A 19,350-nucleotide genomic window follows, 5' to 3' on the forward strand; every position below is an offset into this window, starting at 1 on the left:
TCTTCAAATTGATTTTAAACGACCAGTGTCGAAGTTCGATAACTTTAGTTAAGTTATGATTATGTCTACCGCGTTAACACCCATTTCATCAGATGTACTCTGAATGAATGTAAGTAATAGGTGCATAGAATTTCAAATGCCATTATGATTATTGCTGGAACATTTAAATTGCTCTTCAACCCATCGCCATAGTCCAGATTTAAGATGTAGTATAAAATGCCAAAATGAATTTTATTTTATTTACAATCAATAAAACAAATATTACGTACAATAAAATAAAATAAATCATTGTTAGAAAATAGTGTCAAATAGTCGTCCGAGCTGTTGACCTTGTCTATGAAACTCCATTTGATTTCCATGTTTCATTTATTCCTAGTATTAAAATCGGTTGGTTAAACTAAATTCATGAATAATATGACATGTATTGAGGTTTAATCTATACATGTAGGTATATGAATATCTATTTGAAGATCTTTATTGCTCTGTTGTGATGTATTGAGTACATCTAGATAGAAAATACTCTTTAATACAAATACAATTCTTTTTTTCCGAAAAAAATCTTATCCTGTAATTTGCGAAAACTTTTTGTTCAGTATGGTAAGTAAATGAGTCCCATTAATTGATTCGGCAGTCACTTTGTGGTAAATTCTATCCATTTTCAATTTAGGTTTTACTTAGTAAATACCACTATTTCTTAAAATGTATTTCTTGACAAATTTCGATGCATTCCGCATCATTTTCAAACACCGTATTCAAATGTACTAAATAAAACGTAAATTAAAAAGAAATGAATATCTGTATCTCCAAATTTACTCAATATTAGTACAATTTCGTCACTAGATATTGCAGAAGAACTTCCGAATAAATTAATGAAATCATAAGATTCTTTTTATTTTCATTTAATAACACAATTCTAAATTACTGGGTTTACCGAACAACTTCAAGAGAGATAAACCCATTTACAATAAATACTCGTAATTACTAAATAAACAATTTTGTCAGCGTGAATTGGTCAAACACCACTATCTACGATGGAGAGGAATATAGGTATATAATATTAAACAGATTTTTTAAAAGAAAAATAAGTAGAATAATCAACATGGCTTGTATCGTATGATTTTTTTTATCGGTTATGAGTTATGAGGTATTCATCGATTATGGCACGAACACTTTCATAAGTGCCCGTGGCAAATCCGATAAACCCTATCAGAAGAATTAGACAATTCTTGGTAATAACGATTACCGGAACGCCAGCTGCGTCTTGTGCTCTCGAGATCAGCTCTAGAATTGGAGGGAAAATCAGGGCTAATGCAGTACTGCTTACTGCCCCAACCAGTGAAATAAAAAGACCCAAATTAGGAATCGCTTCAGCACAAGCAACTAGAACAAAAACAAACATATTGATCAAGTATATCGTATATACATAAATATTTATCCGACATGACATATCGCTCACTCCTTTCAAGAACGTCATAAATAAAAAAAAAACTTGATTTTTCAGGAGAACGTTTTTAAAGTTTAAAAATATAATACAATGTATTAAAAATAAATATCAAGCCATTTATTGAACTTTTTACTGTGCAACAGATCTTTTTAGGCAAAAACTGAAGGTTCTTTCTCCATTTGAAAAATATTTAGTATATTTCAAAAAATAATTAAACAATACCTTTTCTTCAAAATGCAAAAACTTTCTGTCTTGTAGCTGGTAAATATTAAGTTAAAAATATGCCTCTTTTGCTAGGATATAGTACATTTTCTGGGCATTCCGAAAACATGCACAACTGAAATTTGACGATTTTTGATTTATGACGTTCTTGAAAGGAGTGAGCGATATTTTAAATAGATTCCTTATGTAATTTTCTTTATTCGTTATAATTTATATAATTAATTGATGGCGACATTCTATCCTTATTGCACATCGTATAACCCCGTCTTTTTGGGATCTTCTCCTTCTCTCCCCAATTACTAACCTGATAAAGTTATCCATACCCTCCTTATTCTATCATCAAATTATGGGAATATTAATTTTTAGTTTTCATTTACTGTACATTCTCATTTTTAATGTTAAATTTGTACAAGCACTACCTGTCTACTGATTTGACCGTCTACTAAAGGTATAAACCTGAAGCACTCACATTTTGCATTGGTTTAATGCAATTATGTAGGTTAATCTTGCAATCATGAAGGATGTTTTTATATGAATAACCAGCAACTCCTCTCTTCTAGAATTGCTGCAAATTTTTGGATCAAAAACCGAATTAAGTAAAGACTATTTTAACGAATTCTGAAGAAATTTAACTTCCAAAAAAAGCAGTATGAAAAAGGACCTTCTACAGTGATATTATGACGAAAGAATATGAAAAAAATGTACAATGTAAACATCCAAAGAAGCTGAATATTTTCGTCAATTTGTTTTGCAAATACTAATATGGTCTTTAAAGAACATGTTATATTGTCAACCAAAATAAAGTATTCAATGTAGGATCTGTCTTTTTCACTAAACAACCGTTTGAAAGTTATTCTCAAAATCCTAAGTTCAATCTAATTTACCTAGTTCCGGAGTATGAACGACACCCTTTCTCGGAAAAGGCGGAAATGCGCAGATTTTCAATACACTACTCGTTACGTCTCTCGACCCAGAGATCCAGGCACATTGGATGCAGGCTGCACTCGATGAATTCCCGCAATACGCCGGACAGATAATATCGGGACAAATGGATCAATATAACCGATGCAAGCTTACCCGGCTGAAAGCTAGTACGTTGTTAGGGGAAATAATCCTTTCTGGATAGGGATCCGCATCTAACGGCGCACAGGACATTGATGCAGTTTGTGTTTTGCGAAATATGTATTTATTTCAAGGCAAGGTAATAACTCCTAGGTTTAAGATAATATTCCAGGGTAACATTAAATAAATATTGCCGTGAAAAATCATTTGAGTTTATTTTGACACCACTGGGAATCGAACCTTGCACCTCATGCACGGTACCTAAACGCTTTAATTACTGTACTACAGACTGTGATATTTTATTTTAAAAAATGACAATTTATAATGCATTGAATTGTACAGGCAAAACAAAGAGTAATAATATAAAGTGCCTGTTATTTTTGTTTGAAAACATTATTATTCCCATAATTTTCAAATAACGGAGTGAGGTATACCCATTTTTGTTAGCTATTTATTTTTCCGCTGAACCGCTTATGATAGTATACTCAAAATTGACAAATTTATTTATTCATCAGTGTTACAAAATCCCTTTTGCAACCTAAATAAAAGCTAATAAAACTCTATAATTAATAATAAATAACTGTAATAAAAACTATTTCATTAATTGTTTCGCCAGTCACTTTATGGTAAAAATCTATCCATTTTTAATTTGAGTTTCACTTGCAACATTTTGAGTACTTATGTCCAAATACTTGTTCACAAATCAGGATTATGTCCAATTACAGGAGTTATTTTCATATTATTTTTTGACATCTCATCAAAGATGAAGAAGAATATGGAAGTCTGGGCATTTACGGGGCTGAATGTTACACGTGTGTAAAGTGATCATTTAAATCAGCCTATGACGGTCGTCAGCCCCGTAAATGCCCAGACTTCCATATTCTTGTTCATCTTTGATGAGATGTCAAAAAATATGAGTTTCACTTAATAACTACCACTATTTCTAGAAACCTATTGTGATATGTATTTCGATGCTTTCCGCATAATTTTTTATTTTCACGTACGGTTTTTGAAAATGACGCGGAATGCATGTCACACGTGTCACAATAGATTTTAAGAAATAGTGATATTTACTAAGTAAAACTTAATTTAAAAAAGTATAAAAATAACTTCTACTTTTATATTATTAGCTTTTACCGTATTCAAGAAATGTTTTTTTCTCAATCACATTTCAACACTGAAAATACTTTCATAATGCTCGTGTTGACTTCCATTTGTCAAATTGTACCTATTGTTATCGTGGTTTTTGGGAAAACAATTTTAATTTGTGATTTCGTTTAAAGGTTTCTTTAATTATATTGAAAAATAACAAATATCGCTCACTCCTTTCAAGAACTTCAAATATCAAGAATTGCCAATTTTGAGTTGTGCATGTTTTTGAAATGCCCAGAAAATAGATAAAAACATTCAGGTTTTACTGAAAAAGATCTTCTGAATAGGAATAAGTTTAATAAGTGGCTTTATATTTATTATTAAAACATTTCATTATTTATTTAAACTTTAAAAACGCTCTCCTGAAAAATCAAGTTTTTTTTATATATGACGTTGTTGAAAGGAGTGAGCGATATAAGCAAATATCTTTCTTTTATGTTCTTATTTCAGTCCATGAAAATCACATAATCAGAACCCATTTATGGAAGTAGCATTTAAACCAAGTAAAATGAATGAAATCTCGTTTCATAATGATATGTCATACACTTAATTTGTCTATACTCACAAGTTAGGAGAACCAAGCTCACTCGAAGAAGTAATTCAATGATTTTGGGAGATTTGAATGGCCCATATTTTGTATTTACTTCTGGCCAAATAATATCCACGGGTACATACATTTGTATAGGGTAAGTAAAAATTATTCCGACAGCTAGAATTCCTTGAACTACAATGCTCATTCTGAAAAATAAAAATGAAAGAAAAATTTAGATGTGAATATTTCTAAATATTTACAACATTTTGAGTGTGTCCAAATATAATAATTGTTCACAAATCTAATTTTTTACATTTAAGCGTTATTTTCAAATTGTTGACATCTTAACATAGATGGAGTGCATACGTCTTAATGAAAGGGTCTAAAGAGCTTAATAAAAGTTTTCTCAATCCAACCATACATTTCTGTTGTGAACTCTGATGAAGCATCATGAGATTGAAGATATATGTATGAGTTCCATAAATTGAAGTAGTGTGGTTGTCAATCATACGTATAAAGTGATTATTTAACCATACTATGATTAGGTCATAAGCCCTGTAAATACCCAGACTTCCATATTCTTCTCCATATTTGTTGAGATTTTAAAATGTGAATTCGTAATAGCATTTAATGGAAATACGTAAATCCGTAAATACATTTAGGAAAAACCATTACCTAAATAATAATTACGAATAAGACTGTTTTGCATAAAAATTCAATTAATTTACATATTAATATTGTATAAATTAAAATCCAATTTTACCATCACATCAAAAACCGGCGCCACCCTCGACTGAGCGTCGCCATCGCGCGTCGGCCCGACTGGGCGTTAAGGTTAAGCGCGTTAAAATCCGTTTTATGAATATCTTACAGCATGAAAAACAATTTTCCCTAATACTATAATGAATAATTCCATAATATCTTCAGTTTTAGAACAATGAAAATTTAACTAAATTCACTGAAATTCACTAAGATCGCATAACCATGGATCAATATCAAAACATAAAAAATTATCTACATATATATATATATATATATATATATATATATATATATATATATATATATATATATATATATATATATATATATATATATATATATATATATATATATATATATATATATATATATATATATATATATATATATATATAAATATATTTATATATATATATATATATATATATATATATATATATATATATATATATATATATATATATATATATATATATATATATATATATATATATATATATATATATATATATATTTATATATATATATATATATCGTTCCTTATGGGTATGCAACTCCGAGCGCATATTGCTGCTATTCTGTTTTTGCAATTGCTAACTAATAATTCCTTTTATTACCTTTCCATTCCAATTCTCAAATATACCCTTCACTATAAGCTCTTTGAGTTGCGTTATCCTATCAAATTATTTTCCTCTCCCTTATCCAAGAATCTAGAGCGCGAGACTGATCACCAAGCCTTGATTTAACATGCTATAAAGTTAACACTGTGCCCTAAGCACAACTGACCACGGATCGGAGCAGAAGATATTTTGATTATATTGTTTATTCATTTGGTATTAACTTTGTGAAATGACATGTTGATTATTAAAAATTAACCGTTTGTACTAAACCACTAATCGAATTTTATTTTTCTTATTATTTTTTTGACATTTCATCAAAGATGATATGGAAGTCTGGGCATTTGCGGGGCTGACGACCGTCATAGGCTAGTTTAAGTGACCACTTTACGCACGTGTAACATTCACCAATTGTACCCCTTCAATGAATTGTTGAATGTTACGCGTGTGTAAAGTGATCACTTAAACCAGCCTATGACGGTCGTCAGCCCCGTAAATGCCAAGAATTCCATAATCTTCTTCATCTTTGATGAAGAAGATTATGGAATTCTTGGCATTTAAAAAAAATTACTCCTATAATCGGAGATAATCCACATTTGTGAACAAGTATTTGGACACACTCAAAATGTTGTGAATTTTATTTCATTTCACACGAAATGTTTCGAAAATTACAGTTTTGTGATAACCAATCGATTAAAATATCTGCAGTTTTCGACACTAATCGTGTGAAATGTAATAATCTCAAGTTTTTAACAATTATTTGATTACATATAAAGTTGCTTGGGTTTTTTCCCGAAGTTAATTGCGATCAATCAAATATTAACTCGCAATAAAGCCCTGAAAACAGTCTGTTACGATGATATCGTGGGTTGTAAGTATCATACACATATATACAAATTGGTTTCTTTGTGTAATATCAATTTGAAGGGGGCTTTCATTTTTTACCGAGAATCGCCTGAAAATATACCGAGAAACGCCTAAAACATGATTTTCAATTTTTAAAGCAGCTTTTATGTTATTTGACCAGATATTTTATTCATAACATTTTCAGTGTGTTCAAATACTTGTTGAGATATCTGAGTGTTCTCAATTTAGGAGTTTTTTTTGTTGATATCTCAACATAGATGAAGAAGAATATGGAAGTGTCTGTCATGAGATTGATCATATATCTAGGAGTTCCAAAAATTGAAGTAGTGTGGTTATCAATCATGGGTAAAATGACAAGTCATGATACATAATTTTAAACTACGTTTCATTAAGAACATATTACCCTAGTAATAAAATCGCATTAGGTGTTTATATGGTTCAACCAGCAATTATATATAATTATGATTTGACTGAAAAATACATACGTGTTGCCTTCCTTTAAGTTCAGTGCTAGACTTCCCAATACATCATCTCCCCATTTCAAGTATCCCAAAAACCCAACCGTGATCAATAGTGCGGCTACCACTGTCATTCCGACGTTAAGAACGCCTAAAGGGGTCTGGAACTTTCTGGGCTCTTTCATTTCATTTTTCAATGGCAATACCTGTAAAAAATTAAAAAATTAAGTTGACAAAGACATCGTACTTGAATTTTTTTTTCTCTTTTAAACATGAATAAATTATTGGTTTCAACATTTATTTCGTTGCTGATATTAATTCTGTAATTTCTGTATGAAATATGTACTACAACATTTTTAGTGTGTCCAAATACTTGTTCACAAAATCTGGATTATCTCCAATTACAGGAGTTATTTTCATATTATTATTTTTTATTATTTTTTTTATTTATTTATTATTATTATTTTTTTTTTCCAAGAATTTGAGTAGTGTGGTTGTCAATAATGGGTAGAATTGGTGAATGTTACACGTGTGTAAAGTGATCACTTAAACCAGCCTATGACGGTCGTAAGCCCCGTAAATGCCCAGACTTCCATATTCTTCTTCATCTTTGATGAGATGTCAAAAAATAAAATATATACTATTTTTTCTTTAACCGGTTATTACGAAAGGTTGATAGAAACTATGCTTTGAAGCTTTTAATTATGGGCTGCAGAATGTCCCATAAACTTCGAAAGTTACATTCTATACACCATTTATACACCATTTTACACCCCACAGTAAACATTTACGTATCGATAAATATCATCGTGTTGATACTTATGGCCGGCTTTTTAGCCTCCATTGCACGGCATTTTATCAAGGCGACGTGTTAAGATAACACTGTGAATTCCTTTGGAATTATTATTAAAATCGTCCTGTTTATAACCACTGAAAAAGAGGCTGAAACGATGGCTATAAATTTTACACATAACTGCATAATATGTTGAAAACAAAAACCATAGATATGTTTTATGTTGTGCATTAGCGAGCTGATTACCTGTGAAGCAACGCGATTTAACTGACCAAAACTAGACTAGTAATGGTAAATAAGGTTTGTACATAATGAAACTATTTGAAATTAGTGGTCAAATGGTGTATCTATGTACGTACAATTGAGATTATAAGCCTTAAAGCTCGAAGTATTACGGTATGAATGATGAATTAATTGCTTCAACTCATACATGTTTTAAATATTGTATTTAACAATAAATAAATAATAACAGATAAATTGCTTCGATCATGGCATCGGAAAGTACAGAAGTTAACGTTAAAACAACTCAATGAAGATAACACTTTTTTCTATTCGGTAAAACAATCAAAACAATGTATTTTGATTATTATTATTGTTATTATGAATATATCAAATGGCCAATTCATTGTATTCCAATACTGTTGTTTGAAAAAGAAGCGAGGAACTGGCCAAAGAAGGTTGAAAGCAAAGTAAACGCTATTGAAATGTAATCGCAATGCAAAACGAATGTGTAAAAATATATATTTATGACAGAATTAAAAATAAATATATTCACAAGGAATGTATGCTGAGTAAGGGATCTTAAAACCCTCATCCGCACCCTATGGTTCATAGGGCATTGCATCATATAAACGCAATGTTATCTCGATCATTTTTAACACATATAGGAAAGATGATCAGCTCTCCGCTTCACGTACCAGTCCAGGGTAATATTGAAAAAATATTAGCGTAAAGAAATCACTTATATTTATTTGACCCCGGGAATCGAATCTGGGACCTCCAGTACGGTAGCCGAGCGTATTGACCATTACACTACGGAGGCGGACGACTACGAAAAATTAAGAACGATTCTTTGACGTGGTTTTTACACGTGGGGTGAATGGATGATGTGAAAATGAGTGAATGATGTCTCAGAAAGACTTAGCACGACCAAATAAATCAGAACCAAAAATCTGGCAACAGTGACTAGATATATGGATGCGCAGGAAGCTAGAAGTCTATGTTAGGACAGACGAAAGTTGTGTTCTATCCTCTCTAGTAGCAGAAGCAAATGAAAATATTAAAAATGTAGATTTTAAATAAAAGCGTTATTAAAAATTTTGTGGAATCAATTCATAATATTGATTAATACATAATATTTAAGAAAATATATAAATATACATTTATATGTAAATATATATATATATATATATATATATATATATATAATATATATATATATATATATATATATATATATATATATATATATATATATATATATACATAATATAATATATGTATATTATTTTTTATTCGTACATATGTTACAATTGTAATAAACCAATATTTGTGACGGCATAGAATCATGTTTTTTTTTATATTCAGTAGATTGACGTAGGACTTCGTACTCGTGTACCTGCGTAAATTTTTGTGTCTGGGCGTTATGTCCGTAGTGACAATGGAGGCAAAATTGACGCATTAAATCCAATAATTACTGAAACGTGCGTCACTTTAGTTCTGGAAATCTTCCTTACTTTTCCTTATAAGTGTTCGTAATTGGATTGTTACCATCTTTCCAACGTATTTCCTTCAATAAAAGACTTATTAAGTTACAAGTTTTAAGCATATACCCTTAAACTTTTAAACTTTTTATGAATCATAATTTTTACTACCATTGATATTTTTGTTCGGAAACTGTGATGCTTATACAGCGTGGGATGCTGTCAGCACTACTTGTATATCACTGTTAATCTGATAATAAATATCAAAATATTACTGTTTGAATAAAATTAGAAATTTTACCACTTGAATTTACTCCCAAAAACGTAACATATTTCCGTATATGAATGAAGGGACTATACATTATAAAGGTGTACCTTTTGTAAAGTATAGTGCACAAACAAATTGTATCATTTTTCATTTTTCCGCTTCAGATATTATTAGTATATATATTAATTTGGCAGTGAGGCCAGACGCATAAGGGTAGCGGAAATGAAAACCGTTAGCTAGCTCTGTGTTTCTGTACGAATCGGAGGTGATTGTTATATAATCTGTTCTTAATTCCATATTTTCATGACAGCGATGTCTCGATGACTTATGATAACATTTATATGTGATTTTCGATATCCAATTTGTTAGAGGAACAGGTTTCAAACCCTCAAGAAATCCAGAGAAAAATACTAACATGACCAACAAAAAGAAATAAAAAAAGGACTTTAGAAACTTGGAAAGTGCCTTATATTTTGGATCCTAGACGATAACGATAGTACAAGGTCCAGTTGAAAGTTGCCTGCGAGACTGGAAATCGATAACTCCTTTTCAATATATAATTTATGAACAGTACAATTTAGAATAACAAAACAAACTTATAATACACAATTCTTTTAACTTGAATTTACAACACTAGACTAGACATATGTGGTTCTGCATGAAACCGTTTCCAGCATCGTACATAAGTCAATCTACAATGTCAGCCAAAAATGGACGCTCGAGTAACCAATATTCCAACGCATACTGCTAAAAAAATACAAATAAAATTAGCATGATTATAAAGAATAGATACTCACCAATCCAATGCCTTCAAACGCATAAATTGTCGTTCCAAAGAAAAGTGGAAGGGTGTTCCATTCGCCTATGAACTTCCTTGTGTTGATGGACGGAAGTTCGAGGGACGCGAAGTAGATGGTTATTGAAATTCCAGCTATCATGAGAATATTGGCTAGAGCTGACAGCGGTGCCAAGTATTTCAGATTTCTAACTAGGCAAGAGCATACGATAGGTATTAGCACTATAGCCATGTATATATGGATGTCCATATACAAGTGATAATGGTCGAAAATCTGCAAATAAATTGAGCATTATATATAAAATGGCTTTAAACACAAATGATAAGTCTTAAACCATACAAGTTGAAAGTGGCACTATGGTAACATTTTTAGAAAAATAGTTATTTATTTATATCGATATTCCATACTTTCGCTTAAGGCTCCAGTAATTGTTAAGTCGTAATTTAATTTTCTCTAAATCCAGGTAACATTTTACGTAACTGATTTTTTCTTAAAAAACCGTTTTTGCATTGAAAAAATAAGTTTATTGAAAGAGTTATTGAAAGGATAGGGGTTAAAAATGATGAAAAAAAATCTGTTTACTTTCTAAAAATATCCAATAAAATTTTCATTAAAAAAATTATCCGAGAAAAGACGTGTGACCTCTCCGGTGGTCGGCCGGTCATTGAATTATGTGTTAGCGTTTTATCCCCTTAAATACATGTATCGGTTATATTAAGGATACAATCAACAAAACGCTATCGAATAATTCATCTTTTTTCAAATATGGCTTAGAAATTTTAAAAGTATTTTATTAATTTATAGATTTGGTGTTTGATTTCTAGAACTCTATTTTAATTTATATGTTGAATGTTGAAATCAAACACTGATTTTAAGAGTCTACTAAAATATGAACATAAAAATATTTTTTTCGACAATTGTTTCGTCTTGTTATGGCATTTTCAAGCTAACGTTCAAACCGATAATAGTTCAAATGTACAGCATATGTATATCTATGTATTCAGTACAACTTAAATAATAAAGTGATATCCTATTTATTATCATTTTTTACTGAACTTGCCTTTTTAATATTCGTAGATATGAAAACGAAATAAACGCAACAAAACCCAAGTTGAGTTACACACAGGAAAATGTTCACTAAACGCCTCATTGTAACAGCCAGTTTTCTATATTTTTCGGGACCCGTAGAAAAAGCTAGCTCAACTGTTTGAGCAAAGTCCGGTGGGTGATTTAGACTCGTCCTTTTTTGCATTTCATCGGAACAAGTTAGCTGAAATCAAAACAACGAAAAATGACTGCAGACTCGTATGGTATATTTTTTTATACGTATGATGGTATGTAAAAAGCACAAAACCGAAATAATTCAAAGGTATATTTTATATTTTATACATATCGCTCACTTCTTTCAAGAACGCCATAAATCAAAAAACTTGATTTTTCAGGAGAACTTAAATTTTTTTCAACTATAATTTTTTGTTTAGTTTAGAAAGTTTTTAGATTTAACAAAACAATGTATTAAAAATTAATATCTAGCCACTTACTGAACTTTTTACTGTGCTAAAGATCTTTTTATGTAAAACCTGAAGGTTTTTCTCCATTTGAAAAAATATTTAGTTTATTAAAAAAAAAATTAAACAATACCTTTTCTTCAAAATGCAAAAACAACACTTTCTGCTCTGTAGCGGGTAAATATAAATTTCATTAATTTATTCGGCAGTCACTTTGCGGTAAAATCAATCAATTTTTAATTATTGTTTTACTTAGTAAATACTACAATAGTGGTATTTACTTAGTAAAACATGAATAAAAAATGGTAGATATTAAGTTTAAATTATGCCTCTTTTGATGGGATATAGTACATTTTCTGGGCATTCCGAAAACATGCACAACTAAAAATTGACGATTTTTGATTTATGACGTTCTTGAAAGGAGTGGGCGATATGTTACAAGTATTTCGGTAAGATATAGATATGAATTATGTTTAAATGTAAAATTTCAAAACGAATAAATTAATAAATCATAAAATGTTAACTACATTGATACTCACCTACTTACCTTATATACAAAGTAAATGCAGTAAAAAAATACTTAAGAGTTAAGCTACTATCTAAATCAATGGCACGTCTCAAAAAAGGCATAGATAAAAAAATGGTAAAAGTTATGATGTTTTCAGAAGAATACTGTAAAAGCTTAAGTAGGTATATTATTATAAGTTTTGCCATCTTGCTCGTGAACATTATCAAAGGAAACTATTTTATGCAATATGTATGAGTAAGTCAGTATATGTTTAGGGGAGTTTTCTTGGAGAAGCTGACATAATTCTCTAGAGAAAGATAAATCGCTACGGGTCTGCAAAATAACGACTCGTTTGCCTATAAGCGGTTTTATGCTGATTATACTACTCACCAATAAATGTTGACTGTGTACACTAATAATTCCCAAAAATAGTGTACAAACAGATCCGAAAATAAGTCCAGAATTTTTAAATGCGTCCCCCATCGCATACATTCCCGATCCGACATTTCCCCTAAATAAATGAGTTAGGGTTTCAAAATATCTGAAACAATATTAATAGTCATGTAATACAATAAATGTGCTGTATTTTTTTATACCCATGTAGAGTAGAATCTTACAAAAATTGTACAAGTTTATTCCGCCCAGTGAGCAGTTCAGCATTTTGAATTACTTTCAAAGTAGCACGTTGCAAACAAGTATTGATTTACCATTGAAGGGTTTGCAGGGGGAGGTTATTGACATTTGTCCTATAAGAAGTCCGGTGTACGAATGATTTTCTGGAATAAATTTGCATTTCTTGGTGACCTTCCCTCTCTTACCATGTTATTATTAATGATTACTAATTGATCTGATTCCGTCTCCTAGGGAGTTTTTCAAATCATGATTATTTCACTCTAAAGAAGGTAGTTAATTCTTGCAATTAAACATTTCGGAAAACTTATTTTCCTTTGTGAAATATATTTCTTCAAATATATTTTTGACATCGGTGTATGTGACTTGTCTTGAACTAAAAATGAAGGTTAGTGATACATAAGGTATTATTTTTTGACATCTCATCAAAGATGAAGAAGAATATGGAAGTCTGGGCATTTACGGGGCTGACGACCAAGTATTTGGTGAACAAGTATTTGGACACACTTATATATTATATATATATATATATATATATATATATATATATATATATATATATATATATATATATATATATATATATATATATATATATATATATATATATATATATATATATATATATATATATATATATATATATATATATATATATATATATATATATATATATATATATATATGTATATATTATTGTTTCGAGACAATTTCGAAACATTTTGCTTGAATTACTAGAACTTCATTAGAGAAATCTTTTGCCCGTAAATGCCCTGACTTCCATATTCTTCTTCATCTATATTGACACACTCAAAATGCTGTATATACTGCTCTTCGTATTTCTTCAAGTGTTCGTACAACTGTAAATTCACACCCCTAACGCAATGGATTCCATCATTATATTTTTCAACAGACAATATTATTTTTTTATAATTTTTTTTATTCTACTTAGTTTAAAATAAAAAAAATAATGTGTGGACTTACGTAGTCGGATGTACTATGAAAGAATCATTTGGTCCTTTTGTTTCTTTGTCTCCATATTCAACTTCACGCAGTTGAATATTATCAACGATGGGATCCTTGGACTCTGAAATACTGAAAATCAAATCAAAATATCAGTATTACAAGTACTATTTTGTATAGGTTTTACTTATCATCCATGTTTCAATTCCATATTACGTTATTGTAATGGAATAGATTTTAACGTCGTTAGGTGGAGGACTACGATACCAAAGAGATGGATTGACAGCTGAGAATCGACATCGCAGGAGGCTAATCCCTCTTAAAAACAGGCCACAAGGCCTACACCAAGAAGAAGAAGAAGAAGAAGATTTTTAATAAATCATTATTTTGATTTATCCCAACAGAGATAAGTTTTATTTTTCAACGCTTTTAAAATCTCGTATTTATTTTAGGTAGATAAAAAATTCTTTAAGAATATTAAAACAACACCTTCATATTCATTTCATTTTCTCCTTTGGTCTTTTCTTCAAAGAAATAATGTGGTATTTTCTTAGTCTATAAGTCTGTGGTATTAAAGTCTTTGCTTTAACTTAAATTATATAACCTTAAAAAACATTAAATTTTTCAGTAAAATCAGAAAAAAAGTCTATTTAAAATACAGAATTTTAAAAATCCTGGTAATATCCTTGCCAAAAATTTCTTTTTATATTAATTTGCTAAATTCTATTAAAATTAAAAAATTTACTTTAACTTATCTTTATAAAGTAGATATACAAAAGTAGGATAATATGAAACTATGAGTACTAGGAATATTTTAAAGTCATACTTTAAAATCACATATTATCGCATTATGTTTAAAATATAAAATACAAAGATTTTTTAATATTCTTGAGGACTAGTCGTATTTGAATAACTGAAAACTTAAAAAGAACAAACTTTATGTAATTTTATCATTCACGTTCATATATAATTGAACTGTTTTTGTTTTTTTCACTCTTCATGTGTAAAATATATATTATTTTGCAGTATTTTATAATTTCTAATAAAAACCTGTTGACTAACTTCTAGGTGTCAGTTTGTTTAACGTTAAGAGTAACGTTAAGAGTTTAACAAAATAGATTCACCTACTATGGGCGCTTGTGAGTGCACAAGCGATGCACTTATAGTGACACGGGATTTTACTGTCCGGCAGTCTGGTTTTTTACGGTCGGATATGGCACCCGTTTTTTATCATTCATGAGCGAGCAGGGCGGGCGCAGGGAAGGGGGGTGCACGTGGTAAAGACGGACAAGTGAAACTGCGCTCACCGATCCGGAGAAAGACGGACAAGTGTACAAGCAAATCATTCGTTTTTTACATTCCACACCTACCTTTTAAACCATCATTTTCATATCATGGTAGTAAAGTACCTGCGGATTTGATCCATGCACTTCAAAAACCACACGAGTTCAAACCCAATCCGACGTTCTTTTCGATTCGACAACTTATAGCGACAGGGTGCGAAATTTGGAAAATTATTTTTGAACTTTCTCTATGATTAATTGCCTTCAAGTAATGTTAGTTTAACAGTGGTTTTTGTTAAATGGCTATCTATAACCTATTTTGATTATTGGCCAACATAGTAAAGTATTTTACATACGTTAATTATTTTATCGATTTTGTTCTTGATATAACGAAATAAAATTGTTTTACTCTGAAAATTTCAAACCCAAGCCTCGTTTATTTTAATATTTCCATATAATATATGATATAAGGATAAAATGCCAGGCTGAGATAAGCACTATCGATAAAAGGAAGGTGTGTTAAGATGATTTGGCATATGAATCGAATGAAAGAAGAAAAAATACAAATACAGAACAAATTTATGAGACGAATTTGGTTGGTAATATAAGCAGAGTTGGTAATATAATAAAAAATAATGTAATATAAAACTTAACATGAAAACAGTATTGCAAAAGCTTGATCGTGGTCAAGTCTTGAGTCGGAATAATTAACGAATATATATAAAGATATCGGATTTATACTCGGTGAGGACCAAATGCCGCCTATACAATGCCTGCATTGCTCCTGTTCTCTTATACGGCTGTTAAACATGGCACCTTACAAGGGTCCAGAGCAGCCGTGTCTTGCAAGCTTTGAGAATAGGTGTCTGCGGAGAATTTTAGGCGCGCGGTGGTTTGACTTTGTGAGGAATGAAGAGATAAGGCTTAGGACGCAGCAAATCTTGGTTACAACTGTCGTCAAGAAAAGGCGATTCAGTTGGCTTGGCCATGTACTCCGCATGTCTCCTGAGAGCATTAATCAAGCTTGCCTCTTTTACAAGGCATCAGGTTCGCGCCGCCCAGGACGACCACTGCTGACAGTTCGTCGGCAGTTCTCGTCAGAACTTCGGGACGCGGATATGACTTGGGAGGATGCAAGGGAGCTGGCAGCCGACAGAAATGCCTGGAGACAGTTTGTGGACTCCGTATGCTCGGAGGCGGTATAGGCGGATATGGTTTAATAATAATATAAAGATATGCATGAATGTGAAAGAGGAGAAAAATGCTTGCAAAGACAGACTGGTGTAGCGTTCTATTCTCTTTGCCTACCCCTACGTGGAAACGGCAAGATAGTGAGTTATTATTTTTATTAATATAAAAATAAAGTAAAACATATTACAAGTAGGATTAAGTAGTCATAAGTAGGATTTAATATTGTACCGATCTCGCATACCGCGATTAATACAGTATCCTGTTAGATTTCGACAAAGCAACGGATTCGTAAAAAGAGCACGTTTACAGACAGTCCATTTTACTGAATTTACATACAAATTATTCGCTAATCCGCCACAGCGGCCCCTTGTCACATCCACTATGCTCTGTCTCTCTTTCATAATACAGTGATTATGGTCTGATATATCATTGTTTACATGCATTAACATTTCCATCCAGCGATGTTTACACTAGACGCGACCCAACCACGAGGCCATAAAATACCACGTCAGATTGCCTCCACGTTTGGGGCTAACCTAACCTAACCTAACCTAACCCAAGCGTGGGGCCGTAAAACAGCAGGTCAGATAGCGTGTGGCCCCACGTGTGGGGCTAATCTAACCTAACCTAACCCAAGCGTGGGGCCGTAAAACAGCAGGTCAGATAGAGTGTGGCCCCACGTGTGGGGCTAATCTAACCTAACCTAACCCAAGCGTGGGGCCGTAAAACAGCAGGTCAGATAGCGTGTGGCCCCACGTATAGGGCTAACCTAACCTAACCCAAGCGTGGGGCCGTAAAACAGCAGGTCAGATATCGTGTGGCCCCACGTATGGGGCTAACCTAACCTAACCTAACCCAAGCGTGGGGCCGTAAAAAAGCAGGTCATATAGCGTGTGGCCCCACGTGTGGGGCTAATCTAACCTAACCTAACCCAAGCGTGGGGCCGTAAAACAGCAGGTCAGATAGCGTGTGGCCCCACGTATAGGGATAACCTAACCTAACCCAAGCGTGGGGCCGTAAAACAGCAGGTCAGATAGCGTGTGACTCCACGTATGGGGCTAACCTAACCTAATCTAACCCAAGCGTGGGGCCATAAAATAACAAGTCAGATAGCGTATGTCCCCGTATGCAGATAGTGATTATTTCAAATTGACAATATTGTTTGATTTGTGGGTGGTATATGTTTAAAATGTTGATAATTAATTTATTTTTAAAACAGTTTTGAACTGACAAATTCGTATAAAAAAGAAACTAACTCTGCAGGATAAAACCTTTTCATCAATGTTATTCGAGAGTTTCAGTAAACACACTCACATTTCAGCGTGTACAAATACTTGTTCACAAATAATAAATAATAAAAATAAAAGGTTCTCAGCCAAACGAAAGCTTTCTCAAATTCAATCAAAGATGGCTGTTGTGAATTCAGTCGTGGAACTTTATGAGATTGATCACGTATGACTGACAATAAATTTAGTAGTGACTGCACTTAGTATTAGTATTAGACTATATGTATTATTTATTGATTTGGCATTACTTTGTGGAATAATATGATTATTTTATTAAAATTAAACACTTGAATATACCACTTTATCAAGTGTTATTTTTATTTACGACTAGTTTCGAAAACGACAGATGTTTTCATAAACCAGTCGTAAATAAAAATAAAACTCGATAAAGTGGTATATTCAAGTGTTTAATTTTAGTATTAAACAATCATCGGTAGAATGGTGAATGTTACACGTGGGTACAGTGATTACTTAACCAGCCTCTGACAAGTTGTAAGCTCTGTAAATACCAATATTATTATTCATCTATGTTGACACTCATATTTATATATTTATCATTGAATAAAAGCATTGAAACTAGTGGTTGGGTAAAAAAAAACCTGGGTAAATTATCAATAGGAATGTACTTGTAACATAGGCTTACCAAAAATATGAAACTCTAAACCGGGACAGGAGGGGCAGGTAGGGAAAAAAACAATTACAGTCGAACCTCTTATATTGAGCATAATTCGTTCCAAAATCTTACTCGTTAAGCGAAACATTTTTTCTGCAATCTGAATAAATAAATCGACAGTAGTCGAAATCGTTCCAGCATCCTACTCGTTAAGCGAAATACTCCCGGGACGTGTGGTAAGCCTATTGTTACATATACATTACTTTCAACATGACAGGTACATAATACAACGCACCACCTGCCACCCCGCGCTTTACAAAGACGGGTGGACGAAGGGAGATCAAATAATAAACACGTGCCCTACAAATGTAACAGATTCGGTTTCAAGCAGAACTCTGTATGTAGAAAATAATGTAAGTCACATTTTATGTTTTTTTCTAAACCAAATCCATACAAGTAATAGATAACATCCACATATGTAAATAAGTAGATATATATATATATATATATATATATATATATATATATATATATATATATATATATATATATATATATATATATATATATATATATATATATATATATATATATATATATATATATATATATATATATATATATATATATATATATATATATATATATATATATATATATATATATATATATATATATATATATATATATA

The 19,350-nt window shown here is 31.3% G+C and overlaps 1 protein-coding gene across 4 annotated transcripts in view; it reads right to left on the minus strand.

The window, feature by feature from the left end:
* Positions 1–219: 219 nt before the first annotated feature.
* LOC148301770 (proton-coupled amino acid transporter-like protein acs) overlaps positions 220–19,350 on the minus strand; it is a 53,034-nt gene continuing 33,903 nt past the window's right edge. Inside the window, exons 3-9 of one of the 4 annotated variants that reach the window (XM_088272740.1) lie at positions 14,308–14,418; positions 13,084–13,234; positions 11,738–11,947; positions 10,678–10,950; positions 7,144–7,322; positions 4,446–4,618; positions 220–1,380 (exon numbers count right to left, since the gene is read on the minus strand). In XM_088272740.1, the coding sequence (XP_088128866.1) occupies positions 1,124–1,380; positions 4,446–4,618; positions 7,144–7,322; positions 10,678–10,950; positions 11,738–11,947; positions 13,084–13,234; positions 14,308–14,418 (1,354 nt within the window). In that variant the 3' untranslated portion in view covers positions 220–1,123. The remainder of the gene's footprint in view (positions 1,381–4,445; positions 4,619–7,143; positions 7,323–10,677; positions 10,951–11,737; positions 11,948–13,083; positions 13,235–14,307; positions 14,419–19,350) is intronic. The other 3 variants (XM_088272741.1, XM_088272738.1, XM_088272739.1) reach the window with 3 other exon arrangements.

The sequence above is a fragment of the Brachycentrus maculatus genome, unplaced genomic scaffold, assembly GCF_059751285.1.
Source record: "Brachycentrus maculatus isolate JH-2025_06_01 unplaced genomic scaffold, ASM5975128v1 h1tg000518l, whole genome shotgun sequence".
NCBI classification, from domain to species: Eukaryota; Metazoa; Arthropoda; class Insecta; order Trichoptera; family Brachycentridae; genus Brachycentrus; species Brachycentrus maculatus.